At 41.9% G+C, this 27,758-nt stretch overlaps 1 protein-coding gene across 2 annotated transcripts; it reads left to right on the top strand.

The window, feature by feature from the left end:
• The first annotated feature begins 7,278 nt into the window (after positions 1 to 7,278).
• On the top strand, positions 7,279 to 27,716 carry C1QTNF4 (C1q and TNF related 4). Of its 2 annotated transcripts, none has more exons than XM_033062740.2 (2): positions 7,279 to 7,396; positions 26,199 to 27,716. In XM_033062740.2, exon 2 carries the CDS (start codon positions 26,207 to 26,209, stop codon positions 27,305 to 27,307), a length of 1,101 nt encoding a protein of 366 aa, XP_032918631.1. In that variant the 5' UTR covers positions 7,279 to 7,396; positions 26,199 to 26,206; the 3' UTR covers positions 27,308 to 27,716. The 2 variants fall into 2 exon arrangements, with proteins under 2 accessions (XP_032918631.1, XP_032918629.1); XM_033062738.2 differs by lacking the exon at positions 7,279 to 7,396 and adding an exon at positions 7,818 to 7,889.
• The last annotated feature ends 42 nt before the right edge of the window (positions 27,717 to 27,758 follow it).

Raw genomic sequence — 27,758 nt, 5'->3', positions numbered from 1 at the left:
TTTCAAGGTATTAGTTATTTCTTTAGGAGAAATGGAATTTTTACAGAGAAAAAGGTTTACAAGGCTCACATTCAATATAAAGTACTTAGCATTCCGAAGAAATGCCAACTTCCTTTTCACTTTGAAAAGTGCACAATAAAAGTACAAAAAACTTTAACGTCTATCACTTACTTTTGTATGGAATCTCTGCATGCCTAAATTACTTAGCAAATTGCACAGCTAGCAAACCAAGACTGCATGATTCACCTGTGGGATTTCAGGGGGATTGGAGCATATTGGATAAGAAGTTGCACATTAGAATGTGAAGGTTTGCGATCTCAAGAAGAACTTTAAATTTTCTAAACAGCTTAATGCAAGGAAAGAGTATTTACAGAGTTAGAAACTACCAAATAGTAGAATTTTTATCAAATTTACTTTTCCTATAGAGAAGCAGGGAGTAGGAGCAAAGTTGCAAAGAAAGTAGGGCATCATGAGAGTTTCTGTCCAGTTATGTATGGTATTTAGAAGATAATTGAATACAGTTTTGTACATCAATATTTCCACTTCAAGGAGTAACAAGAAAAGAAAATTACTCACGTATTATAATAAATTGAATGTGTGTTAGGTTCAAAGTATAATTTCAATTAGAGACATGAATATCAGGAAAATATTTTTATTCAAACAGCAAAGCTCATTGTTTGCAGACAAAGGACCTGGCACAGATGGAAAGACAAAAGCACCTTCCTCTGTCTGTTGAGTTATACACATATAACTTAACACAAATGGCAGTTGGGTAGGAAATTTTTTGAAGGAAAAATACTTTTTGAGTGATAAAACCAACTTGGAGTCATCTTCCATAGCACCTGTCTCAAGAGTGACAGAGAAGGTGGTTTCCAAATGTAGAAGTTGTCTTCAAAATATATGCTGTTCATTTCTCTTTTTTAATGAGTTTAAGGCACTACTGCTCTCCAATCACTGATTCTTTGCAGAAACATACATGTAGTAAACGGCTTGGACTTTGTTATGAAGATCCGGGCTCAATCAAAGTTGGCTTTGACAGAGAATGAAAATAGGAGGCTGCTATTTTCCAGCACTGTTTGAAATAAAAAATAGTGCAGAAATCATCGCTCAAGAAATGAGACTTTATGGCTGTGCTCTGTTGAGTGGGCAGGGTGGTGTAGATGGGTGATTTATTGCAGACACTTCTGTTGTGTCATAATTCACCCAAAATAATGTGACTTATCACACATGCAGACGGGGAGCTTATTTCAACAGACGCAGTTAAGTGCTAAATTGAGAACCATGGAAGTGAAAAAGGCTATCTTGAAGAGCTGGGGTGTTTATATATGATTATTGGCCTGTGCTCAGATTTAGAGAAAGGGGGACTTTACTGACATTTGAGACAGGTGAAGGAATTACCTAAGCACAGCCAGGTTTATATAAGCCCAGTGAAGAGACCTAACAAAGTGTTTGCAGCGGGCTGTGTATGTGCCTGAGGATGCTGGTTGACACACATTTCTTCTACTGCCTTAGGCTGTCCTTGCCCATGTCCAATTTCTGACAGATAGTTAGTGGAAATACACAAAGAACAGGACCAGGAACCTCATCTAAATGATCAATTGCATTTTCTTTCCTTCTTCAACTATTTTTCAGACATATCCATTCCCTAATGTGGATTACCACATTGCAGTCTATGTTCTCATTCAGAAACATTTAAGAACACAATTGAGAGGCAAGAAAAAAAATGCAGAAGGTTAGAGGTTACTGCTTAGACCAGTGCTGTTTACATTTGTTCAGTTATATTCACAAAGGTTCAGAATTTCCAAGCATGTTGTTATTGGTAAAAATAGCTTGGCAATGTGTTTGTTCTATCATTTCAACTAATAAGGAGAGTTCTTAAGTCCCAAGGATGCCTAAAGGAGAGTTGATAGTAATAAAAATGTGTCAATTTACAGAATATTAAAAATGTGAAAACTCAAATACACACAGAAATGAGGAATATGTTGGAATTCTGAGAATATGCACATTTTCAAATTGAAACATTGAAGAATTTAGTCACTGAAAGGATTATTCAACCCTGTAAAGATTTTTCTCAGCTTCTTTGACACATGTTCTGATTAGTCTCTTGGAGAGAGAATGAGGGTTTAATATTCAGATTTTAAGGAACACAGCTCAGAAATGAAAAGTAATTTTAGCTGTTGTGGGTAAATGCCCATATAATTCAGAATTTAATTCAAGGAACATGCAGGAAAAAGAGAGATATACAGATATAGGTACACACTGTGGAAAGGAAGATTTCAAAATGGTTTTATTATTAACCTAAAATAGAGAATTATATTGTCTTCATTTGGATATGAAAGATAGTTTTGTAAAAAATCAGTGAGTATTAATAGGCAAATATTATTATAAAAAAACTTTGAACTTAGCTTTCAGTGGATACCATTTTAACTAAAATATTTATGCATTAAGGAAATAATTGCTTCTCTGCCTATGTAACTACCATCTGCAAATTTTAGGGGTTTATTTGGGATTCTGAATGGATCCAGTTACAATGGCATTGTTAAGGTTTCCTGTTTCCTGATCTTCATCTTTGGAAGTTGATACTGGGTCAGTATTATTGAATATAGATATTAAAGTCTTGGTTATAATATTCAACTTGTATCCTATTGATATGTGAAAGGAATACCTATTCCAGAATATTTGTAAGGAAAAAGGACAAAGACTGCAAGAGAAAGGGGAAAGCCTACACCTGTAAAGATAGTTTTCTTCTTTGGTAGTTGGATAGGAACTAACTTGTTGTTAGGCAAACTGTTTTAAAGTGATTGTTGTTTGGGTTTTTTTTGTCTGCTTGCTTGTTTCTCCTAACTGGATGAGATAGGTTTGATTGTGGTGTCAGGCAATCTTTTGTTGATTTTATACAAGACCTGTATATGCGTCTGAAGATGTCCCAGTGTAATTCAGAGCTGTACATCTCCCTGACATATGTCAACTTCCTCAAATAAAAGGGAAATACTTCATGTCTTCCAGGAGAATTTTGACATTCTCTTCATGTTTGGTCATCGTGAAATGCTTGTCAGGACTTTTAAGTTTCATGGAATTATACAACACCTTCCTTCCCACACAGGTTATGTGAACCCTCCACATTCTAGTCAGAGAATCATTCTGACTTTCCTGTGTTGTCAGTTATATCAAAATTCTCTTTATCATCAAGAATTGTAGTTTATTATTTTTCTTCTCAGAATCTAGGGGACAAACAAGTGAAATATTTCTCTAAATTCTTTGACACCTTTGTTCCATACACTGAATTTAAAATATATTTTTCTACATTCTTCTATTGTCAATTTTTTTGTGTTCCTGGCTGCTTCTCTGGTGTCTGTCAAGTGCATCAAAATTGCAGCATTCTGCCCTGTTACCACTGTGCTGTTGGCTTCATCTGTCGTTTTTTTTCATGGAGTTACCAGCATGTATTGCTCACCTTCTTGCAAGAACTTCCATCATATATCTCCTGAAATTTTCTGTTACATATTGCCAGACGAGTTCCTCAGTAGGTGACTTGCTGGGAGTCTAATACCTATTCAATAAGCTGAGTGTTTACCAGAATTTTTTTTCCAGTCAGTCACAAAGGTTTCAGCTTTTCTACATTTTCCTGGTGCTATTTTCTCTGTGAATCCTGTCAGTGACTCCCAACATAGTCTTTCAAGAAATATTATCTGCTCTCAGTGTATGCAGGATTGCACTTCAATCACACGAACGTAACTTACACTGCCTCTCTGCTGGCATGCACCACATGCACCCAGCATCTCTTTCAACTGGTGAGAAAAGGAAAACACAGCACATCCAGCACTGATCACAGCTGTTGTTCCCTCCTCATCACACGCGTGGCACAGAACTACTCCTCTGGAGACATGATCATTGTTGCCATCTGATCTACCTTTCTAGATGGAGATACTCCAAATTTCAACACAAAATTTCTCTACACTTGGTTTTCTGCCACTACAACATACTCCAGACACCTGATATGAATAATGACCCTCTAGGCTCAAGCTTTAAATTCTTCTAAGGGAAACGGTACACGTATCTCTCTTAAGTAGGCTATTCAGATTCATAGAAACCCAGACCATGAAAAGAAACAAACCAAAACAAAGCTCACCAAATCCCTTCATTTCCAAGAACAGTATTTGCAGGTGGGGTCTCAAAAAATCATTTTAGTTATTCACCCATGATAGTCATTCATGATGCCCTTTTCTGTTGAGAGACTTCACTGTAAGTCAAGTGATAACATCTGCTAAGACCTGATCATTCTATTTCCAGGTTTGTAATAAATAAGTAAACAGCAGCACCATAATGCACGATTTTTGACACATGGACCACAGAAGTTTATTTCTTCTAGCCTTACACTACCCCACTATATGTTGGTTTACATATTAATGAGTCCTGATATATTCTTGAGGTATTCTTTTTAATCCTTAGGCTTGTTTGAATTACTACTTACTCTGACATTATTTTATCTTTATAGTGATACAATAAAGATCAAGGCTTAAAAACATGGCACGTATTTTTTAACAAGGGTACAAGCAACAGCAATATAGCAGGTAATAAGGAATATGCATACATCAAGACCAGAAGGTCTGTGCTCCAATACAGTCACATCTAAAGATTGCCCTTCCTTTCTCTCAACCGGAAATCAGCAATAAAGATACCCAGAATGAGAAAACAAAGATGGGCAGCAGCCTTGCCTAAGAACTGGGGAGGCTGAAAAAGGCAAATCTGAGGTCATGCCATGACATCTTGACTCCCAGGGGTCATAAAATAGCTTGTCAAAATTGTGGATTGTTGTGCCTGAGTGAGACAAACCTAAGAGGCATCCCAAGAACTCAGGAGCTATTGTCCCCTGTCCTCTGTGTCACACACACACATACACACACACACATCTTGGTGATTGTGACTGTGACTGAACATGTGAAATAGGAGTGAAAAGAGTGCAAGTGACTGAAATCAGTTTAATTTAAAATAAACATAAGCATCCTCTTCCCAGTATTAAACTTCACTGATTCTTATAGTGCCATTCATTAATGAGTTATGCCATGAGAATTTGGAATACTAACACAAAAAAAGCATTCCAATGCACCATGGGGCTTCATGTCCTTGTGAGGAGGACTATCAGCTGCAGGGAAGGCAACATTATGAGGTGGGACTGGAAGGTCTCCAATTTTGGGAAGTGTGTTCCTTTCCCCCCACAAAACCTCTACCTTCTCCTACCTCTTTCCTGTTAACCCAGAGATAAGGCAGCTCTTCTCTGTTTTAGCACTTTTCCAAGGAGATGTAGTAAATGCACTAGCTGCTACTGGGTGGAAGCACAGTTCTCTTTTCAGCCCTCTGCCTTTCCTCAGCTGGGGCAGAAGAGATATGTACTAGCATTACCCCATGGAGAAAGAAAAGCTGTCTGGCAGAAGCAGAACAGAGCACAGCTCATCTGGACTACACAGGACAATGCAAAATATATTTTACAATACTGTAGTATCTTAGTACTCAGTCACTTTGACCCCAGTGGCAACATAGAAATTTAGAAGGATAGTTTATCATATTGTTGATAATTACTCATCACTGCTATCACTGCTAGATGATTAAAAGGAATACATTTGTCTAGTTTATGTCCAAGATGAGCATTCTCATATCCTGGGAGTCAGTGGTCCATTCATTCCTCCAGAAGCAGTGAATTGAGTGTTGAGTAATCTGTCCTTTGAAATGTGTAGAGAAGCTGTTAAGAGAGCACAAAATATGTTTAGCCAGCAGTACCAGCTGGATGTGAGCCCATCCAGGATACACTCTGCTCAGCTGACAGCTGTTACCAGACCCACACGAGGGTTAGTCTCTAACTCTCTCATGTCTCATTCTGCCTGTCATCTACGCCTTTGTTTCGCTCTGTAGGAGGGAAGGAAGAAGATGCAACGCAGGGACAATGGAGCACCTGGTGGGTACAGAGCTAGGAAGGATTTGCAGGGTGGCAGGTATTTAATATGATATACACACTACATTAGACAAGCTAGTGAGAGGTAGGAAGTTCTTGTTATGCCTTAAATTGCATCCTTGCACAAAAGAGTAAATTACTTTCTGGTCATTCCATCTGTCAGTCTCTCTTCCTCTCAGAAGAAAGATTTTTGTTTTCCTTTTTTTCCATTCTCTGTCTTTTGTAAGAATCAGTCTTGTGACTGGTACATGTCTTATGAGAAAACTGATTCTAGAGTGTCTGTTACTGCAACAGGAGAAGGTCCTGGTGTCTGCCACAGGAGGGCAAGTGCAGGTGGAGATTGGATAGCACAGCATGCCAACACAGGGCAGCAAAGGCTGGACAATCCACGAAGTACTAGGTGCCCCATCTGTACTCTGAGTGAGTACACTGGCATTTAAATTCCTCCCATAGCAGGTGGGTGTTGGAGGTAAAAGACCTTTAGTGTTGGAGAGCCAAAACATTTTTTAAACATCCACATCTTCAAATCTTCTTTTTGGAAGTCAACATTCGATTTTACGGGGTTAACAATAAACATGCTTTACAAAAGCCCAAATCTGCTCTTCAACTCAGATCAGAAATGTGAAAAGCCTACTATTTTGCTGTCAGCAAAAAATCAATGCCAGCCTTCAAAGGAACAAGTAGTAGCCTTGTTGTTGTTGGGTGACGATCTAAGGCAAGCCAAGCTTTCTACAGAGAGATGCAAGCTTTTGATAAGCCAAGTAACACAGTTAGTCTGTAGCTATGCTTTGGGACTCACAAACCTCCAGAGCAGAAGGTCAGACACGAACATGACCTTGGGTAGCCGAAAGCCTGTCGCTTCCCCCAGAGACACCCTTCGGTGTGGCCAAGGCTGTTGGCGCTCGCTGTGCGCCGGACGGGCGGGAGGCTCAGCCCGGGACAGGAGGGCACTGCCTTGCGGGCCCAGCGCGCTCCGGCCGCTGCGCAGCCCCTGTCACCGGGAGCGGGCCGGCTCGCCCGGCCGGGCTGGGCTGGACGAAGTACAGCACATCCCGCCCGTCCCCAGCGCCCTCTCCTCCCGGGAAGGCAGCGGGAGCCCGGCCGGGCAGTCTCACAGCACCGCATCGCTCGGTCACCCCTGTCCGTGCGGTGCCCACACGCCTGCCCGGCCCCTCCCGGAGGCCGCCGGGGCTGCGGCGGTGACAGGGGCTGCGACCCCAGCCCCGCCGCCCCCTCCCCTTCGCCGCTGCCGCCCGCCCCCGGGCCCTCCTCCCGTCACTGATTCGGCGCCGGAGCCCCGGGTGCCCGAGCCCCCCTCCCAGCCCCGGCCCCCGCCGCCGCCGCGGTGCCGAGCTGTCAGTGCGCAGGCAGCGCCGCGGCCCCGCTCCGCTCCGCTCGCTCCGCGCTCCCAGCCCGCCGCCGCGGAGCCGCCGCCGCGGGGCGCAGCAGGTACCGAGCCGGGGGAGCCGCCGGGGGGCCGGGCTGCACCTGCGGGCCGGGCATCGGCATGGGATGCCCCGCTCGCACCGGGGCCGGGGGAGCGGGGCCGCAGGCGGGCCTGGCCCCGGCGGCTCCTGGGGAGCGGCCGCCGGTGCGGAGCGGAGGGGCCGTCGGGGCTCCGGGGCTCCCGGAGAAGGGAGCTGCGCTCGGGGCACCCTGCGGGGCCAGCCCGTGGCCCTCGGGGCGGCGGGCAGGGCGCGGGCGGCCGCCCGGGCGGGCTGCGCTCCCTCCGCTCCCGCCGAGCGGCAGGACAATAGCGGGAAGTGCCCGAGCTACCCTCCCTCACACCTATCCTTCCCGGTATTAAACGGCTGTAGAGTTTATGTGAGAAAGGGTATGCAATTTTGGCAGCTCTTGTCATGGAGACGAGGTAGGTAAACCTCCTATGGACTCGCCATGGGGAAGAGCATCCTGGCAATCTCCCACAGTGACAATTTCTCAGGTGGGAAATAGCATTAATCTTGCATGGATCTCTGGTTTCTCGGTAGAACAAAGTCCCGAGGGTTTTTTCAAGAGTAGCATATGCAACTGATTCTGTAATGTACGGTTTTCTGTTAGATAATATGATCTAATCCTCTGTGCGCTCGGCCATCCCGCTGTCATCTCCTCAGCCCACTCTGTAGAAGCTCCCAGAGAAGTAGGTCAGAATCTCCAGATGATGTTTCTATTAGACACTGGTGAGTTCCTGCACTGCCGGCTGACTAGAAAGCAGCATTGTGACCCTTCCGTTTATGCACATACTGAATGAGCCGAGCTTCAATTATTCATTCTGATGCTATTGCAACCTTCTGCAGTTTCTCTTCTCCAGGGACATGATGTGTAACAAGAGTTTGAAACACGATGGTGAAGCTGCAGTCCTATCGTGGCATATGGCAAAATATGGCTTATCTAGCCATTTCTAAGGGTTAATTTGTAGCACTAGGAGGTATGTCAAGGAAAAATGAGGATTTCCAATAGAGTAGCATTACCCTGTGCATTCCTTCTGTTTCCCTCTAAAAAGCTGTAATTCGAAGTGCTGAAATGGACTAGGCTCTACAGATCAGTTTTGTATTTTCCTTCTGAAAGAAGCAATGCGTTCAGAGGGCATTTGGTTACCATATGGAGAACCTATGGCTTTGATATAGAATTGGTTTAAATCTGATAATTTGTTGCTGTTACAGACATTTGCTGTTTTGTAGGTGAAGAAACAGATGCAGAAATAAAATACATTGGAACCAGAGATTTGGCGCCAAAACTAGGAACCCTGTTTATTGTTATTTATATTTTAATTGTGTTGTTGTTATTTATATTTTACTTGTGTAGTCATGTATCCATTGTGCTGTGCTCTCCATTCATAAAATGTGAACCATTCATATTTTCCAAATACAGAAGGCTGCATGGGTCCACAATGGTAGCAGCTGTACTTGGGAAAAAACAGGATAACTATCCTGTGACCTGTAGTCGTGTATGATAGCTTTTATAGTCTCCATTTTAGTAAAAAGGTGTATTTTGGGAGAGCAACAAGGCTCCCTGTTCATCAGCAGCTCTTGGAAGACTTACTATTGTATAAAATAGTAACCTAGATGAACACAGGCACACAGAGAAAAATGATATGTCAGAGGTGTATAGAAAGGAGATAGTTTGAACCTTCTGTGCAGATCACCCTGTAATAAAAAGACCAAAAGAAGAAGAGGCCAGTGCCAGCAGAAAGTGGACAGGCAGTGAGCCCCTGAGTGATCACTGTCATTGTGCCAGAGCTTCACCCATTCTTATGGTTAGTTATAGGCAGAAAGCACTGAAATGAACTGAAACTGTAGTGACAGTAGATTTCCAAGGAGGTTAGTACCTCTGATAGTATGATATTTTCAGCAGAGAAGCGTCTCCCTCCAAGAGATATTCATCTCTCATTGAGTTTTAGGCAAAAGAATAGAAAAAAAAATAGGCTTTAAAATTGCTATAGTCTTACAGATGCTAGGGCTTTGTTCTCAGCATCTAAGGTCAGATGTTAGGATTTGGTGGGTTTTACTCCTGAACTCTCCCACGAAGCCACCTTTTTAAATCACCAAAGTATGAAGCATGCATTCTACTCAAGGTGTGAGGTTAAGGAAAATTATGTTTCACTGAATTACAGTTTGCTGTCTAGTCTATAGGGGTGAGGTTCTTTGTGCTGTCTTGGAAGACACATTAAGGCTTAGCAGTTTGATAGTTCCTCTTAAAATATTTGAAATACTGGCTCTGATTTTCACCCAGTGGAAATTAAAAGCCTCTTACTTCTTGTTTGGCACTCGGAAATGCAGTATAGATCCCATTGGCCAACCAATCCAAGCAGAAGTAAAATCAGGACTTTGTTGTTCCATTCAGCTTTTCTGTACCTTTTGCTTTGACCCTCTCCTAGATAAGGACATTTGTGTGATTTTCGAACGAGATAAGCCAGTACTACACAGCTGCTGTGCTCTGGTGCTCTGTGAATACCAGGTCTACCCCTGAGTTCTTTCTTGTCCCTGTAAAGCTTCTCTCTAGTCGCATGCTTCCTCCAGACAGGTTAGAGAACAAAGGAGGAATTCCCGCTGCATCTAATCAGAGGTCTGAGGTTTCCAGCAGAGGTAACACTGCCAGAATCAGATGATCACAAAGCAAGCAGTAAGTGACTACTCCAGGGGCTAATAATTGATTACTAGGGCCCCATTGGAAAACAGGGAAAATTTATAAAGCCCTATTTCTCCCTCTTTAGCCTCCAGCTGGTTAATTCACACCATGCATGCTTTCTACTGTGCCAGGGCCACAGCCACAGTGCCAGGAAAACTGTCCATATTGGGTTAAGGAATCTGGGGGCACTGTGGTAGTGACTACTGGAATAAGAGTCAGGGCTGGACGAGAGAGTTAAGCCTCTGTTGTCAGGAGAAATACCAGATCATCTTTATTCCAATGTACACAAAGGCTCACTGTCTGCGATGTGCTTGTGACTGTCATGGCTGGCGTTTAAGCTCCGAGGAAACGATCCTGGAGTCATTGGTCAAGGACAGATGCAAAGGAATTGTTCAGTCCATTGAAATCAACCAGCTGCCTTGGTGCTGCCCTTGAAGAGTGTGCTGCTGTTGGAACTACAGTGAATGTAATAAATTAGGGCATTTCTGTCATATCCCTAAATCTATGAAGAGAAATGGTCACATCTTTGCCTATTATTTTGTCAGTATTCCAGCAGGTTCTAACAGAATTGGCTTCTGTTCAGTTTATGTACTAAGGGCTATTTGTAGAATAAAAGTGAGAGATTTCATTTGGGTTTGGGGTTTTTTTAATGTGAAAGTTGAGATTCTTGCCTATGGTTGCACATTAATGCAAATATTTGTTTTGGTGAGGCATGAGGCATAGCAGGTGAAGGAGGCTATAAAGTGGGTAAACTTAATTATCTGAACACGCAGATCTTCTTTAAATAATATCAGAAGATTCAGAGCTCATAATAATCTATATGATTTTAGTATGTGCCAGTCCTTCAGAGAGTCCACAAGCTGCTTGGCACTGACACAGTAGCTGCATTGGAGTGTCCTGGATCTGCTTTTATCCAGTGTTTTCTTAGAGGACCTGGATTGCAATATAAGGACTGGGAATAACACATTTTCCAGGGACATAAAACTGTGACACTTGAAATATGCTGGAGAAAAATACTAGAATTGAAAATCTTTCCAATAAATTGGAAGACCTTCTATGAAAAGAGCTGAGTGAAATTCAGTAGGGATAAATACAAGGTACTGCAATAAGGCAGAAATTACCAACCAGATAAGCACAAGCCAGAAGTAAATGACTAGGTTGCAACTCCACAGAAAAGAATCTGTTATGATAGATCACAAGCTGAACATGAGTCAATGTCATGCTGTTGCAAATAAAGGCAAACATCTTGCTAGGATATGCAAAAGACATGAAAGCCTGGAACACATGAAGCAATCCTTTTGCTCTAAGGCCAAAGCCTCAGCTTGGGGGCTGTGCAAAGTTTTGGTTGTTGCACTTTGAGACAGGTGCAATTCAATCAGAGGGAGTCCAGAGGAGGGCGGCAGGACTCATCACAGGTCAGAAAAATGTGACCTGCAAGATGATTTGAAATAACTGTAATTTTTAGACCAGAAATGTGACAGGGGAATATAACAGTCTTCAGATAAAAAATAGAGGAGAGAATGATCTTTTCTTTGGGCTCATGGTGGATGCAGCAGAAAGAAATAAGCAGCAGAAAGGATAATTATTTTAAACTACAAGAATAATTTTCTAAGACCTAGGATAATAAAAACAGTCGAATTGGGAGGTTCTGAAGACATTTTAAGTATGGGTTAGACAATCATCTGTGAAGAATCAAATAAGGCTAGTGATCCTATAATGGGAAAGCATGTTGGACTGTTCAATGTCTTCAGTTCTCCTCTAGACCATTCTTCTATCATTTTATGATAGCAATTATTTCATGTGACTGAAATAAAAGAAGTCTGCTGGCCCTGTTCTGATGTTTGTCTGCTATCCAGGCGTAGCACATCACCAAGACCTGAAAGAAGAGTAAGAGCTTAGTAGAAGACAGTTAGGTCTCTCTTTTTGGAAGAAAAGGCAAGGAATGGGACGTTCTGATTTCCCAAAAGCAGATGCTTGATTGAGTCTATGAATGCTGAAAACAATGCTATGGTAGAAGAAAAATTAATCACGATTAGCAGTTTGTAAAATTATCTTAACTGAAAATACAAACTCTTCTAGTATTTTATTCCTTCTTCTAGTATTTTATTCCTTGAATGAAAGACTGTAGTCCAAAAATGGGTTTTAGAGGTAAAATGAAATAAAATAATGGAATTCAGAATAGGAATAAAATAAATCATAGTCCTATGATTTATATTTTTAGGCATTTATCCAGGGAGAGAAAATCTAGGTCCTGTAGTATTCATGGTTTAACATATATTGTTTAATATAAATGGAACAGACAGTCCCCTGTGCATGGTGAAAAATCCTACATCTCTGTGAGGAGACAGGTAGGAAGAAAAAAGAGAGCATGATCAACACTTTCAGATGCTGAAATGGTGGGCTGCACATAAGATCCTGAATGGAACACATTCTGAGTCCAACCAAATAATTCTTTAATCCTCTAAAGGGAGAGGGGTTTTTCTCTCTCCTCAGGCTTTAGACCTTTTCACTCAAACAAAAAGAAAAGCTCTAAGAGAAGTTAAAGACATACTGGGAGAAGTGGAAGTGTTTTTATACCAAGCAGGCAATAGGGAATTTTTTTCTGTGAAAACAGGTACTCTGTAGGACTGAGAGACTGCAAAGCAACTGCTGGAAAGAATCTGTCTTGAATGAAGACAAGGAGAAAATGAAGAGTTAGGCTGCACTTTTTAGTAGCCTGTTTTCATGGAGCTGTTACTCTGTGAACATATTAGCATAATAATCTCTTGTAATTTAAACACTCTTGCACTGGAATTATCCGTAAATTGATGGAAATCCTCACTTTTTTTATTTACTCTGGGACACATGAGTTCAAATCGTGACACTATATAAGCTGTGATGGATTTTCTCCCTCCCCCCATCTTCCATTACTGCTGGAACACTTGGGAGAAATAATTATATGCTTAGAAAGCCAGTCACTTGATGCCCCAGATATTTCAAAGTGAATTCACATCCCTTCCACCCAAGGACTGAGCAGTGTTTGACATCAGCTTTTACCACTTTGCCTGTGTTTATTTAATCACTCCTCTTCCTGTCCTTGCTTTTATTGTCTTTACTTCTCGGATGAGTGTATGAGACAGTCTTTATTTGGGAGACACAAATGGTATCCAAAAGAAGGCTTATGGAGATCCAATGCTAAAGGAGATTTAGCTTTGGATCAAGGTGGTTCTGGAAGGAGATAAAGCAAATATAGCTAATGCAAAAAAAATCATATTTTTTACTATTAGAAGGAGACAACAAGGTGAGTGGGTTATTCTCCAGGAAACTTATGAGGAAATCTGAGACAGTCTGTGCAGAAAAATACTGAACATGCTGGAGGGGGTTCTGCAGATGGTAAATGTTTCTCCTGGTGGAAAATGTTGATAATTATCTTAAAAAGGAGAGGTGTTAGACAGAAGTAGCTACAAGGAAGGTAGGGGAATGAAAGAATTTTAATAGAGGAAGCACTGTCTTGAAATATGAACTGAATATGAATGTTTGGGTTTAGGGTGCATGACTGGAATTTCTCAGTGTGGCTGCGAGGAAATTGTGTAGGCTGTTGCAAATGGCCCTTCTTTCAGTGTGAGCTGTGTATTTAATGCAAAGTAATGATATCCAAGCCTGCTTTAAATGAAGCATCTGCATAGCAGGGTTCAGAGCAGCCATATCCTTCATGTCCTTTATATCATGTCCATCTAGAGTCTAAAAGTCAAGTACAACCTGCCAATGCATTACTGCAGTTGTTATTTCAGTATTTTAGCAATTTTTTTTCCTATAAGCAAAATCAGACAAGCTGTCAAAGGCGATTTTGCCTGGGAGGAGACGGCTGGTCACAGAGATGAGCCGGGAATCTGTGAGCACTTGACAGGCACTGAGCAGTTCCTCACTGGGAATGGGGAGCTGGTGAGTGAACAGCAGTGCCCAGCAGCACTTTTTGATGGCAGTGCCAAAGCCTTTTACCAGCAGCTCCCCAGTGCAGATGGAGTTTTACAGAAATAGACACACGAGCATTTCTGCTGCCATTATGAGGGGACTGACATTTTTTTGAATATTGGAAGCAATATAAAGCTAGAAGTCAGATGCTGGGAAAACCTTGTAAAGGGCTGTGTGCATTGAGGGCATTGTTAAGAGTGCTTCTCTCTGTCCCTCCATTCAGGGCCGTAGATTCTGCCTTGTAGGCAGCAGCACCTCTGTGTCAGATTGTCACAGGAAAATCCAGGTTCAAAAACTTGTGAAGTGAAAACTTAACTTATGCAGGGTGTTGGGGAGGAACGTCACAGTTCCCTGTTGAAAAAGATGACAAGCTGATTAAATCGATGGACAAAATATACTCAATGTTTTAAAAGTGGGAGCAGAAACCGTAGTTTTCCTGAAGATATCAAATATCAATTCACAGCCTTGTGTTGTCTCATTCGCAACAGCCTTCTGGGAAATAATTGCTAGTAAAATGGCTAAAAAATTGAAAGAGCTCAGGTTCCAGCTGTCTATAGATCTTCCTCAGAGAGGTCTGATCACAAAGGATTTGGCAGGTAAGACCACTGAAAACAGGGAACTACACACTGCTGGTTGTGAAGTGTTAGTATTAATAAGCATGACAGTTAGTAACCCTGCTGGTTTACTTTGCTGCTTTTAATTGTGTATCTGTAGATATAAAAGAAAAAGTGCTAGTGGGCCAAGTATTGGATAAATCGATTAATTGATGCAATTTTTCAATACATACAGTGACGTCCAATATCAATTGCTTTTAAAGTTCATCAAGAACTCTTGTTCCATTCCAGGGGAAGTCTCTATCTCAAGGTATCTCAACTGTCTGGTGACAAAAATGAGGGTAGTCCCGGGCAGTGATTATTCTTTCGATGATTGTTTCTTGATCTGTCTACCAATTCACTGGGTACAAAAGCAACAGGATTATCATGGATAATAGGAAGAAATTCTTTCCTGTGAGGGTGGTGAAGCACGGAACAGATTGCCCAGAGAGGTTGTGAATGTCCATCCTTGAAAGTGCTCAAGGTCAGGTTGGATGGAACCCTGAATAACCTGGTCTAATGGAAGGTGTCCCTGCCTGTAGCAGAGGGTTGGAACTGCATGATCTTTCAACCTAAATCATTCTATGATTCTGTGATCCAGCTGGACAGTTGGAGAACAGGACCAGAAAAAAGACTCATTAGCATATGTGGACTTTGACTGACACCCCTTTTTCCCCACACAGAGTTTTCATTCTGGAATAACACTGACCTCTGCTGAGTGCATGGTGCTTCTTCTCTGGCTCCAGGTCTGTGTCCTGACCCAGCAGGAGGAGGGGCAGAAATGGAAATGCCAGAGCAGAGATGAAAGATCCATGGATCTTAGTGCCTTTTATCACCTCTTCACTAAACTAGAGCTCAGTGAATGTCCAAATTGAGATGTTGCCTCATGTTGACAGCATATACCAGCACTGCAGTGCAATTCAGTGTTCTCTGAGTTTCTTTACAGTAATGAAACAGCAGGGCATGAAAAGAAATGAGTGTGGGTTTTTGGATGAATGTGATGGCAGATGTTAAAAGACAGCTTGTTTTCCTGACTTACCTGTCAAGACATGCTAAAAAACTTGCAAGGAAAGCAGCATTCCTGTAGGAAAATGCCTCAGTACATGGAGAGTTTTTTCAGATGGATTTGCAAAGCCTACTGTCAGAAAACAGTAGTCAGTAGCATGTCACATTTTCTCAAGGTATGCAATAGTATAGCCTTTGATGGATGGAATGACCGAAGCAATGTTTCTATTGATAAAACATAGCATTAGAAGTTGATTTATCAAGCAAAGTAAAAGTAATCTCATCCTTTCTGAGAGTTCTGTTGACTGCAGGTAGTCAGGATGAAGACCAGATTTATCCAATTTGTGAAAATTTTTGGATTGCTAAATCAGCAGACAGTAAGTTCAGACATAATGATGAAACAAAATGCTTTTTGTTGTCATGGCACGTAATCCCAGCTGGCACTCAGCTATCCATTAGTTCCCATAGGGGACCACTGCTGGACTCCACAGATTTATCCTAACTTGAGATTTGATGATTAACCAGCAAGAACCAGCGTATTCCCTCTGGCTTTTATTCAGGTGGGTGATGTGGCAGGTCTTAGAGAAATGCCTGGAGGGTAGCATTCCAGTGAGTGGGGGAAGGGTTTGAAAATAACTTCTGCAGGCGCAGAGTCCAGGAAAAAATTATTATTACTTGCCCACTGAAGTGAGAAAGAGGGAGAATGTGTGGCTATGCAGCCATAAAAGAAAACAAAAAAAGAAAAATCTAAAACTTGTTCTTTCTTTGATTAGGATCTTATATTGCAGTTAAGTTAAAATCATGTATTGGCTGATACAAAGTGCAGGAGCACAAACTCACACAAGGAAAATTGTGGACATAAAACCATTACAGAGAGGATAATGAACAAGCCTTGAGAGCGTACCACAGGTTTCAGTATCTCTTGTAATATCATCACAATTTCCAGGACAACAGTCTTCAACAGGAAGGTGTAACACAGAAGTTGCAATTCCTGTAATGTGTAGACAGCCAAAATTGCTTTTCTGTTTGCTACATCTTTGTGGGGCTCGGTTTCCACAGGTTCCTATTAGTTTCTGGACAAATAAACCTGCTATTAACAGTTGATGTCATTCTTAGTGAGGAAATGAGAGAAGAACATGAAAGAATCACTGCAAGATTTTGCCCAGCTGATGGTGCCATAGTGTGCTGCTGGATGACTGGGAATGTGAATGAAAGTGGAAGGGAACAGGAGGGAAAGCCTGTACAGCCTGTGTTTAACTGGAATATTTACTCTCTTATTGATGACCTTTATTTTAATGTCTCTAAGTATTTGTTACAACTAAGGATTTAAAGAACATTGACGAATATGGCATCAACTCTGAGAATAGCCCAGGAACCTCCTCTTCTGGTGAGTGTGGTTGGAGAATGAAAATATTAATTCAGTTGCACTGAGGAAACTGTTGCTTAGGTCCATAGAGGAAAGTGTGGTTCCAAAAAAGTCAAATATCTGCCTATACTGTAGGTGTATTTACCTATAGTAAACATCTACTACTGATGGTCTCTGAGCTGTTGCTGGACTTTCATTTGTTAGCAGAGGGAGTGGAGATTTTCCTGAGAGCTTAACTTTACTTCACTGGAAGGAAGTAGTGTAGAAAAACTGCTAGAAAAAGCTATGACATGTAGCAATAAAGCAGAAAGAATAAAGGGGTTAGAATTCAAGTTGATTCCAGAGCACTGATTCCAGTGTCATTCTGCCTACCTAGTGTTTCCACTTTGTCACTCACAGCTCAGTTTACCCAACTGAGTTTAAAGCAGAGATTTATTTTTTTTTTAATGTCCCTAAGGATTTGAACTATCCTGCCACTTCAGGAAAGCCTTAATAAGCTTGTGATCAGTGGGGCTGTCCAAACAGTTTTTCTTTCTGTATGAACCCTTTAAAGTGCCATGCTTCATATGTTATTGGGAAAAATTATTTATCTTTTCCCTGTACAAACTCTTACTAAAAGAGAAAAATTGCAGCAGCAGTAATTTGGTATTCTGGGATGCTGAACCCATCTGCCTTTTCCTTAGGTTCCCAGCTTTTGTCTCTAACCTAGAAAAGTCTTTTGTAAACACTTCTGAATTTTCTTCCTCATTGCCCTTAAGAGTCTGTCATTTGTATAGTCACTGCCTTCCTCTTCACCTTCTCCTCTAGCACTGCTGTGGCATTAACTGGATCTTGCTTGGTAATTCCAGTTTTGTCAGATGATGAGATAAAACCTTTTATTTCATGGAATCATATAATGGTTTGGGTTGGAAGAGACTTTAGAGATCATTTAGTTTCAACCCACCCTGCCATGGGCAGGGATACTTCCACTAGCCCCATCCAACCTGACCTTGAACACTTCCAGGGATGAGGCACCCACAGCTGTCTGGGCAGCGTGTTCCAGTGTTTCAGCCACCCTCACAGGAAGGATTTTTTCTAAATATCTAATCTAAACCTGTGCTCTTTCAGTTTAAAGCCATTTCCCCTTGTCCTATCAACACATGGCCTGTCTTCTGCTTTCTTGTAACCCTTTAGGTACTGGAAGGTTGCTATAAGGTCACCCTGTGGGCTTCTCTTCTCTAAACTACACAAATCCAAGTCTCTCAGCCAATCCTCAGAGAAGAGGTGCTCCAGCCCTCTGCTTGTCTTTGTGCCTGACACCCCAGTAGGTCTGGTGCTGGCAGTGTCCTTTTGCTTCATATGGTTTTAGCTTCACAGGCAAAAAAAACGCCAGGACTATTGTGGGAAAGTTCTCCTGCTACACAGCTTCTAGCCCAGCCACCTGGACCAAGGAAATTGCCCTCTAGTCCATCCTCTGAGTTCTCTGAGTCCTCTCTCTCTAGAACTTTGATTGCAGTTGCACTCTGCCTTTGGGGCCTTCCTCTCTCGCTCTCTTATCTGAGATCTTTATGGTATTCGCTGCCGAAGTGTCAGATACTTTCTTTTGACTATCAAAATACTTCCTGGTACTCCAGGCCAGACTTTTTGTTAGTCCTTTTTACCAGTGTGATCTACCTTCAGGTGCAGCGATATGATTCCTGCTTGGAGAGATGAAATGCTCCAATATAGCCTTATTCCACAGTCTCAGCATCTCTTGTGCACACTAGGAAAAAGAAATGCACACATAAACCCAGGGTAAAAAAGGAAATTATGTTAGGGGGTAAAAAAGGAGATGGTTTAACTTTGGCATTACTGTAACTGTAATGGGATCCATGTGAAAATTCCAACTGTTGAAATGGTCTCAGTGTTTTATGTTTAAAGGTAGCAGTGTTAAATAAACGCTGCACAGCAACAGACCTCTGGTTTTCTCAAGATGTGGTTTCCAGTCTCCCCTGGCCTCTGCTTTCACAGAAGCTATTTGTCACTGAACTCCTTCCCATCAATGGCTAGGTTTTTTTTCACTGTTTATTGCTGGTGTACTTCCAGTGACTGGTTATCAACAGTGGTTTAACTGCATGTACAAAGCAACTTTACAGTATTCAATGTGTTTTATGAACTACCATTTAAACTCAAATGTTCTTGCAGAGTTTTCTGATCTTCCACTTCTGGCCTGTGTTCGAGTACGTTTCTTTGCTTTGAAGTTTTAGTCCTGTTTTCTTGAGCAGTACATGGTGGAAAGTTGGATTTGTGTAATGTGTTCATTTAGAAAAGGACATAAAAAATTATTATGTCCTAAAGCATTAGTTTGCTAGAATAACTCCTTGCTCCCACTTAGTTTTTATCCAACCATCTTCTCTACTAAGACACCATTTTGTCTAAATTAATATATTTTAAAATATAGTGGTAGCCAAAAAGGCAGATGCAGTGTGTCACCCTGGCACTTCAAATGTATATGACAAATTCTCCTAAATTACGTTAAAGAAGAAAACTCTTAATGTCAGAACTATAATGTTTTTATTTTGGTCAGTGAATTTACATCATTTCACCTAACATCATTTTAGCTTAAACAGAGTTGTTATGGCCTCAGTTGAAATAGCAAGTTTAGTCATATTCTGAAATGAACAGTAGGGGTTTTTGCCAAAAAAAGTCTCTCCATTTCCTTTTCCTGAGTATGGCTGGAGTTGAGGCACTTGACAATAATTTTTGCCTCTTCACAAATCTTTTAGTACACAGAAGCTGGTTTATTATGTTAAAGGACTCTCCACTGACTCAGGGAAACATTCAAAATTAAGCACTTTCTATATTAATGCCATACATGTCTGTCATTCAAGGCATGACATATAATTTCCAAAAGGCATCTTGAATTCTTCAGACAATGTTTTACCTCCCAGGATTGTGCCAGAGTTAAAAAAAGCCCCCACATTCATCAAAAGCAGAGAAAGGCCAGGGCCATAAGTGAATCACTGATTTTGTTACTCATGTACTCTTATACAGATTTTGCTTTTGAGGATGTGCTACAATTAATTTCTCTTTGATGTTGGAAGAACTGATGCATTTGCATCATTATCTGATGCTCTTAATCTGTATTGGATGAGTGGAACAGACGGTATGTGGTATCTTGGGAAAAGAGATCTTGCTAACTATAGTCCAAGAAGGATGTTCATTACACAGGCTTTCACTGATTCAAATAATTGAAACACTTGCAGCTGTCCTTAAATATTAGGGTGAGAGCTAGGGAGAACGGGGCTTTGCTCTCGCGGCTTACAGGATTTAAAAAACCTTTTAGTAACAGCTGATCCAACTGTACTGCTTCAATTTTGTTTCATATCTCATTTTTCAGTGATATTTCTGGCAAAACTCCCACAGAAATTAAAGGACTCTTGCATAAGGTAGGACTAGGGAATCTAGATAATTAATATTTTGGAATAAAAAGAAAACCCTTGTGGGTTTCACAAGTAGGTCTGTCCTGCAAGTGTAGAAATGGGGTGACCTTTCTATTGTTGAATGTCCTTTTGTAAATCCATGTGTCTCAATAGAAGAGTAAAACTAATTGTCTTTTCACCGGTGGATTGATTCTGTTCCAGGACAGAAAAATCACCTCCAGCAAACTCAAAGCTATTAAAATTTCCTGGGTCATGCAAATGGTGAATTCTGACTTTCTTTTCAAGAAAGTTTTGCAGCTCTTGTTCTACTATGTGAGTCAGTACCACTTTAGCTGCTTCTTTTCAGGTCACTAATTTAATGCCAGTGTCTTTGAGAATTGTTTAGCCGCATCATGGGTTTTTTTGCCTCCTATTCCAAAATTAGTTTCTTGATTTCTTCTCTGTGGGCTTCTGTCCCTGCTGGTACTGCCTAAAGTAAAAGCAGTAGCCTACCTAGTTTATCCCTTGGGTCTGCTTATCTTCATTCCATGCTTCTGTGGTGTTGGGACAATAAGGAATGGCAGGGTAGGGGACAAAGGGCCCTGATTCGTGTGTAAATGTAATGAGAATAACACAGCTGCCACATGCTGAATGCCCACTTTCCATCTTAGCCTGAGTCTTTCACCTCACCCTTCAGTTTTAAAACTTTGATCATAGCATGAACTCAAGGCTGCTGCCACAGTGTCCATGACCAGCTTCACATCCCCGCTCCTATGTCTTCCCTACCAGAAGAAAACTATACCAGTAAGAGACTTGGGCACCAGAAACAATTTTTGGCAGCTTTATCTTTCAGAATTACTATGACAATACTCAAGTCCAAAAGCTGTCGCAAGTTAACTCTGTTTAGGCACCCCTGTAGCTGGATGTGTCTTCCTAATGATTGGCAAATTATTCTTAGACTGTGAGAGGCAGTTATTAGATACTTTCTAAATTATTTTTAAAAGAACCTAAATAGTGCTGAAAGTGGTGAGTGGGAGCTGTCAAGGAAACAACTTGCTAATGGAAGTGCAGCATAATTAGCTGCCTTATTTAAATAACTTGCTTTTGGAAAGAGCTGGTAAATAAGGGACAGCAGCAGTAGAGGGTTTTTGCAACTGTGATCCAATGTTTAATAAGTGACCTTATTACTGAGAAATTAGCTTTCAAACAGAAACAAGGATAGTGGTCATTTGAAGGATCATTAGGTCAGATGCACTACACACTTTATTAATCTTTGTCTGTTTTGTCTTTCTGTGCTTTTTGGGCAGCAGTGACGTGCTTTCAGTATCCTCCCTGACCCCTGGATATGCTGAACAAGGTCTGGAGCACAGGCAGCATTTCAGAGAAGCAGGCTTGTTGTTAGAAATGCAAATGCCAAATCCTTTCCTGTCATTTTTGTCTCAAGAGCATGCAGCCATGTCGCCGTCATCCTGGTCCTCCATGCAGCCGTATCATGGTGATCACTGGAATAACAGTGAATGAGTATGAATCAGGAGCATCTAATAGCACTTACAAGTTTGCCTTTAGGGCTTGGTTTTCTAAGCTGGAGCTGGAATGAGCCTGCCATGCTAGATGTAGCACTCTGCAAAAATCATACTGCTGAACTAGAAGCTGAGCTCACAAGTGTGGCAGTTTGGGATTTAGTTCTTGGTGGGATATTCCAGTCTATTAGTATTATTTAAATGGCAGCACTAGCCAAATGCTGTAGAGACATGGGAGGAGAGGCAGTCATTGCCCTGAGGAACACATAAACTACAAAGGAAAAATAAAGACAGCATGGAAGCAGATGCATGACACTTAGCTGTGGATTAAGTTTCACTGAAAATGCTTCAATTTGCCGAATGGAAAATAATCTGTTAGACCTGCTGTTAGGTGGTTAATTCCATGTAAGTGCCATGGCTAGGGTTATTAGGGAGTGAATTTTAACTGAGAGAAGGCAGTAGCTGTGGGATTCAGTTACACAGTCAGGAATCATGACTTAGGAAGTCTCTAGTCCAAGTTCCTGCTGAAAGCAGGGCCAACACAGAGTGCAGACCAGGTTGCTCACAGCTTAATCCAGTCTTGTTTGTAAACTTCCAAAGATGGACATCTTGCAGTCTCTTAGGGCAAACTGTTACATTCTTAGTTGCCTCATCATGGACTTACTTTGCTTATATCTGGTCTGAGTCTTCCCATTTGGATTTTATTACCATTGTCTGTTACTCTTCCACCATGCTCATGAGTACAGTACCTCGCACTGTCAGGAACCTCTAAAGGCACTGGAAGGCTACGAGATCCCCCCAAAGTTCTCTCTTTTCCGTGCTCAACAAGCTCAGCTCAATCAGCCTCTCCTCGTTGGGCAGGTGCTTCAGACCTCAGCCGTCTTGGCTGCCCTCTTCTGGAGCCACTCAAGTGCCAGCTAAAGAGGAATAATCACAGACTGTGGTTGCTGCTTATGTTCTTTTCTGCAACCCAGAGTGCTGTAAGCCTTCAGTACCTGCAGGGCACAGCACTATCTCAGGTACAAATTATTGTTCTCCTGGACCCCTAGATCCTTTTCCAATCCTTTTCAGACAGACTCCCAAGCAGTCAGTCACCAGTCTGTACCAACACACAAGTTAGTCCATCCAGGTACAATATTTTTGCATTGAATTTCTTTTCAGTTACTGAATTTCTTTTCAGTCCATCCCACCAGTCTGTCTGGGTCCTTCAGCACCTGTGCCTCCAAGTATATTGGTCAACCATGACCATTTTGGTCATATGCAGTCTTGATCAGTGAGCATTCTTTCTACTTCTCAGGACATTGATAAATAATATTGAAAAGGACATCTGAAATTAAACATTAAGTGTTAGTTCTCAAGCCTGATAATCCAGTCAGTTTTTGACTTTTCTAGTAGTCCATTTATCTAAGATCAAAATTTGAATAGAGGAATGCTCTGGGAGACTGAAACAAAGGCCTTCTAAAATGCAGGTTGCATCCACTGATCTCTTCCCACAAGAAGGCAGTCAGTATGATTAGTCTATGCTCAATTAAATAATGTGCTAAATTACATGTCCTTTGACTGGAAATACGTTTTAGGAAGAACATTCCATGATTTTCCCACCAAAGTGAGGGGCTAAGTGGTCAACCACCCTGTAGTTTCACAGGTAGTGTCACCTGTTCTTTCTGAAGATGGGTGCCACATTTGCCTTTCTCCAGTCACCAGGCACCTCGTCTGATCTCCATCACCTTTCAAAGATGATAGAGAGTGGCCTCAAAATGACATCAGTCAGCTCTCTCAGCAACCTTCAGTGCAGCCCTTGGGGTCCTGGAGGAACACGCTAGGTCGGGAAAAACATTCTGAATTCAGGGACATGGAGGAAAACACAGAGATGTCACAGGCAGAGTGGGAGCTTCAGACAAAGTTTATTAGAGAAGCCCTCCCTTCACAAAAAGAACCCACAAGGTACGGAAAGGACTCCCTTACTTTCTAAATTCTCTCTGAGAGAGTATCCAAGGTACAGCTGGATACAATCTTATCCCCAGACTTAGTCAATGGTTTATATCTAAAAGAGTTATACAGCTGTATTTGGTCTTTTATGCAGCCTTATCCTACAGAATTAAAGATGGTGAACTAGACATATTTATATAAATAAAATTAATTCTTTCTTTAAGTTTATTGCAATAATGATTAGTGGGGGAAAGCTTAATCAGAATTATTTACCACACAGTACGGATCACTATTACTACTGATTTAGTGCACTGTTTCTGAAGAAATTATATTAAAGCAATTATGTTCAAGGTAGCAGAATAATTGTTAAGCAGAGATTGATGTTGCTTACCCACACCAACAACTGGGAAAATCTCTTTTGTTCAGCCTCAAGGAATAACCTTGAGGAGTGTCCCCACTGAAGGGAAGGATCTTCACACACCTTAGGGAGGTATGCTAGAAATCTTTGCTGTGCAAAAGTGACACTGGCCTTTTATAGTATAAAGTGATTGGCTTTAATATGCATTCAAAATAGGCATTTTGTAGATTATGTGTTCTCAGGCTTACTCAGCAAAATATGCTTTCTGCTGAAAATGTGTTGGCAGCTTTTTAGTTTCTTCTCTTCAACACTTCTGACCCTCACTTCCAAATCAGGACCTGCACATCCTTGCTGCTCCCGGCCTCACTCAGGGAGCCTCAGTCTTGCATGTCCTTGTGGTGGGGGTGAGAGTTTGGTCAAGCTGTTCTCAGCATTCTTCAGCACTAAGAACAGCAGTGTTATCCTTGCTCAGTGTTATCACTGATCAGCAGCCTGTCCTTGCTCCACTGAACAGCAAACTCTCCTTGCTCAGCCCCTCACTGACAAACTTATAAGTCTGCTTAGGCTGACAGTCCTGCTTCACATATCTGTGAGAGAAGTGATCTAAGATAAAATTGGGACATGGATGGATATTTCTTTTAGTCCTTGCTAGTGTGCCATTTTCATTTAATTGAGAATCTAATTTATTTTGGGTCCTTATGTATTAAAGCTGCCCCTCAGATTTCAGTTTTATTCTGAAGTGTGAAAGAGCAAGGATCAAGCTGAATTCCTGCTGGTGAGTGATTCTAGATATCACATCTTGCCAAAGCAGGATCCCATTGCCACCTCACAGTCTATGTGCATTCTGTCTACTTTACTTCTATTACTAGGCCATCTCAGATGATTCAAATATTTTCCCCTTTATCCTTTTTAATGCAGGATTTGTCTTCAAGCCTTCCCCCCCAGTGAGCTGCATGTTTTGCTCCTGTTCTGCTGGTCTGTGAGTTCATTGTTTGCAGGCTGGCAAGGCAGCAGTTTTAGGGTGACAGATGGAGCAGACTGCAAACCAGGCAGTTGCCTCCTAGCCTGAATGATATTTTAATAAGCACAGAGAGGTGACAGAAAGAGGAGCTTCTCACTGGAATGACTGGCAGTTTTGTTTCCAGCCTGCAAGCACTAATAGATAATTTTTGGCTTCCATCCAAAAAAAAAAAATTTCACAGAAAATAGAAGCAGAAAATCCTATTAACTCATAACTTTTTTAGGGGTCAAAGAAGTTTTTATGTCTGATCTGTTATCCATTTAGGGAGTTGTGTCCCCGTTTTTGATATGTCAGTTCTCTCTCAGAGCTGTACACTTTCGGAAATGTTCCTTTTAATTACCATTTTGTTTTCCTTCTTTTTTTTATTATTTCAGTAATTATTTCCATTGTCTTCCTTTCCTAAACATTCCTTCTTCTTCACATTTCTTCATACTTCTCACAGGTTCATGTTGGAATAATGGGATCTAACAACTTACTTGGCTTCCAGGTTCCACATCCTGTGAAACAGCTACTGCACTGCGAGGCAATGGCATCTGCATGGGAATCTCTAGAGGATATGTCCTCTTCTCCCTGCCCTTCAGCTGTGTCTCAGTTGTATAATACAGGGTTTGTGTAGGGCTTTGTTTCATCCTTGGTCTTACAAATAAAAAAAGGCACAACAAAAGGGAGCTCTGGCAAATCCCCAGCAAGCTCTGAGATCCCTCTGCAGTGTGAGCAACATGGTGTTTTGCAGACAAGCTGTAGGATAGTCGGGCTTTCAGAGGAGAAGATTCTTTTTCTTCCAGGAGTACAGGTTTTAAAAGGTCCAGCTCTCATTAGGAAAATATAAAAGTGGTGCTGGGTGTGGTCTCATACACTGCTCAGAGAACACACCGAAAATACCTCAGTATTTGGACATAGATCTTCATGTTTATTTAACAATATTCAAGTCTGGACTTCAGCTGGTATGTGAGCTGTAAATTAATGCTGTTCCTGCTGAAATATGCTTCTTTTTTTCTTCCAGATACAACAATGACACTGAACGTTCCAATCATCTTTGGCCTCCTTTGCTGCATGATTTTTCTTCCTACAGATGGCTTCCCAGCAGATAGCAGTACTGAATTTCGCTCTGCTTTCTCTGTGGCCAGAACCAGCAGCATGGAAGGGAGCTCTGAGATGGTGATTACCTTTGACAAAGTGTATGTGAATATTGGCAATGATTTTGACCCCAAGACTGGATTGTTCCGCTGCCGGATCCCGGGAGCTTACTACTTCTCCTTCACCGTTGGGAAATACCCAAAGAAAAACTTGTCTGTCATGCTGATGAGGAACAAGAATGAGGTGCAGGTGATTGTGTATGACGAACATCACCGCAAGGAGCGGAAGGTGGCCAGCCAGAGTGCCATGCTGCAGCTCGACTATGGGGACACAGTTTGGCTGCGTTTACATGGAGATCCCAAGTACGCTCTTTACAGCAATGTGGGCCCCTATACAACTTTCAATGGCTACCTGATCTATCCAGACACTTCTGCCTTCTTCCAGAATGCTCTTAGCTCTCAAGAGCTCGGGCCACACCCTCACACAATTCAGCAGCTTCCCAGAGAGCAGAATGAAGCCGCACAGCGACACGTGTTGTCTGACCAGCCAAACAGGGTACAAGACCCTCGCTCTGCGTTCTCTGTTGCCCGCACACAGAGTCTCCTGGGGACAGATGAGAAGCAAACCCAGCACGAGCCAATCACATTTGATACAGAGTTTGTGAATATCGGAAAAGATTTCAATTCCTCCACTGGCATCTTCACATGCCGTATACCTGGTGCATACTATTTCTCCTTCACCATTGGCAAGATGCCCTTTAAGACTATGTCAGTGAAACTGATGAAGAACCACAATGAGGTGCAGGCCATGATCTATGATGACAACCACTCCAAGAGGCGGGAGATGCAGAGCCAGAGCATCATGCTGCCTCTGCAATACGGGGACACTGTTTGGCTCTACAGTCATCAGCACGATGGCTACGGTGCCTACAGCAACCACGGCAAGTACATCACCTTCACAGGCTTCCTCATCTATTCAGAGGCTCAGCCAAAGTGGCTTCCAGGTGCCAGCTCACCTCAAGGATCAAACAATTAAATGCTGATGTGAAAGGAGCATAAGAAGAGCCAAGGTGCCACGAACTTGGGTATAGCTTCTCTGAATCTCATCCTCTACTTTGAGCATGCTGTCATGTGTCCAGTGCTTTCCTTACGCTGCACGCTCGTGCCCTGTCTGCAGGGCCACTGCTGTGTGTGCATTCATCCATAGAGAGGCCTTCCAGGCTGTAGCTGTGTGTCCTGTGTTGGTGTTTAACATAAAGCATGAGGTAGTTTGGGCGCAGGGGTGGGGCAGTGTAGTGAGATGCTGAGGATCAGAGAACTTCTGCGATCGTTTTACTGCAGATCTCCAGCATCCAGAGAGCAAAGGGCATGGTGACTTTCCTTGTCTATCCGGGGAGGGAATAAATGTAATGAAATGAATGTAATAAAAATTCAAAAGATGTGAATGTTCTCAGTTTGGAATTTATGCTACTTTGTGAGACTTGTGT

Source organism: Catharus ustulatus, chromosome 6 (genome assembly GCF_009819885.2).
Source record: "Catharus ustulatus isolate bCatUst1 chromosome 6, bCatUst1.pri.v2, whole genome shotgun sequence".
NCBI classification, from domain to species: Eukaryota; Metazoa; Chordata; class Aves; order Passeriformes; family Turdidae; genus Catharus; species Catharus ustulatus.
The sequence above is the reverse complement of the archived record's forward strand: the minus strand, read 5'-3'. Positions and strand labels throughout refer to the sequence as shown.

Excerpts from the sequence above, each read along its gene's own strand:
- C1QTNF4 (XM_033062738.2), top strand. The coding sequence starts at position 7,844 with ATGGGGAAGAGCATCCTGGCAATCTCCCACAGTGACAATTTCTCAG. Across the intron at positions 7,890-26,198 it reads CCACAGTGACAATTTCTCAG|ATACAACAATGACACTGAAC; the intron begins GTGGGAAATAGC and ends TTTTTCTTCCAG.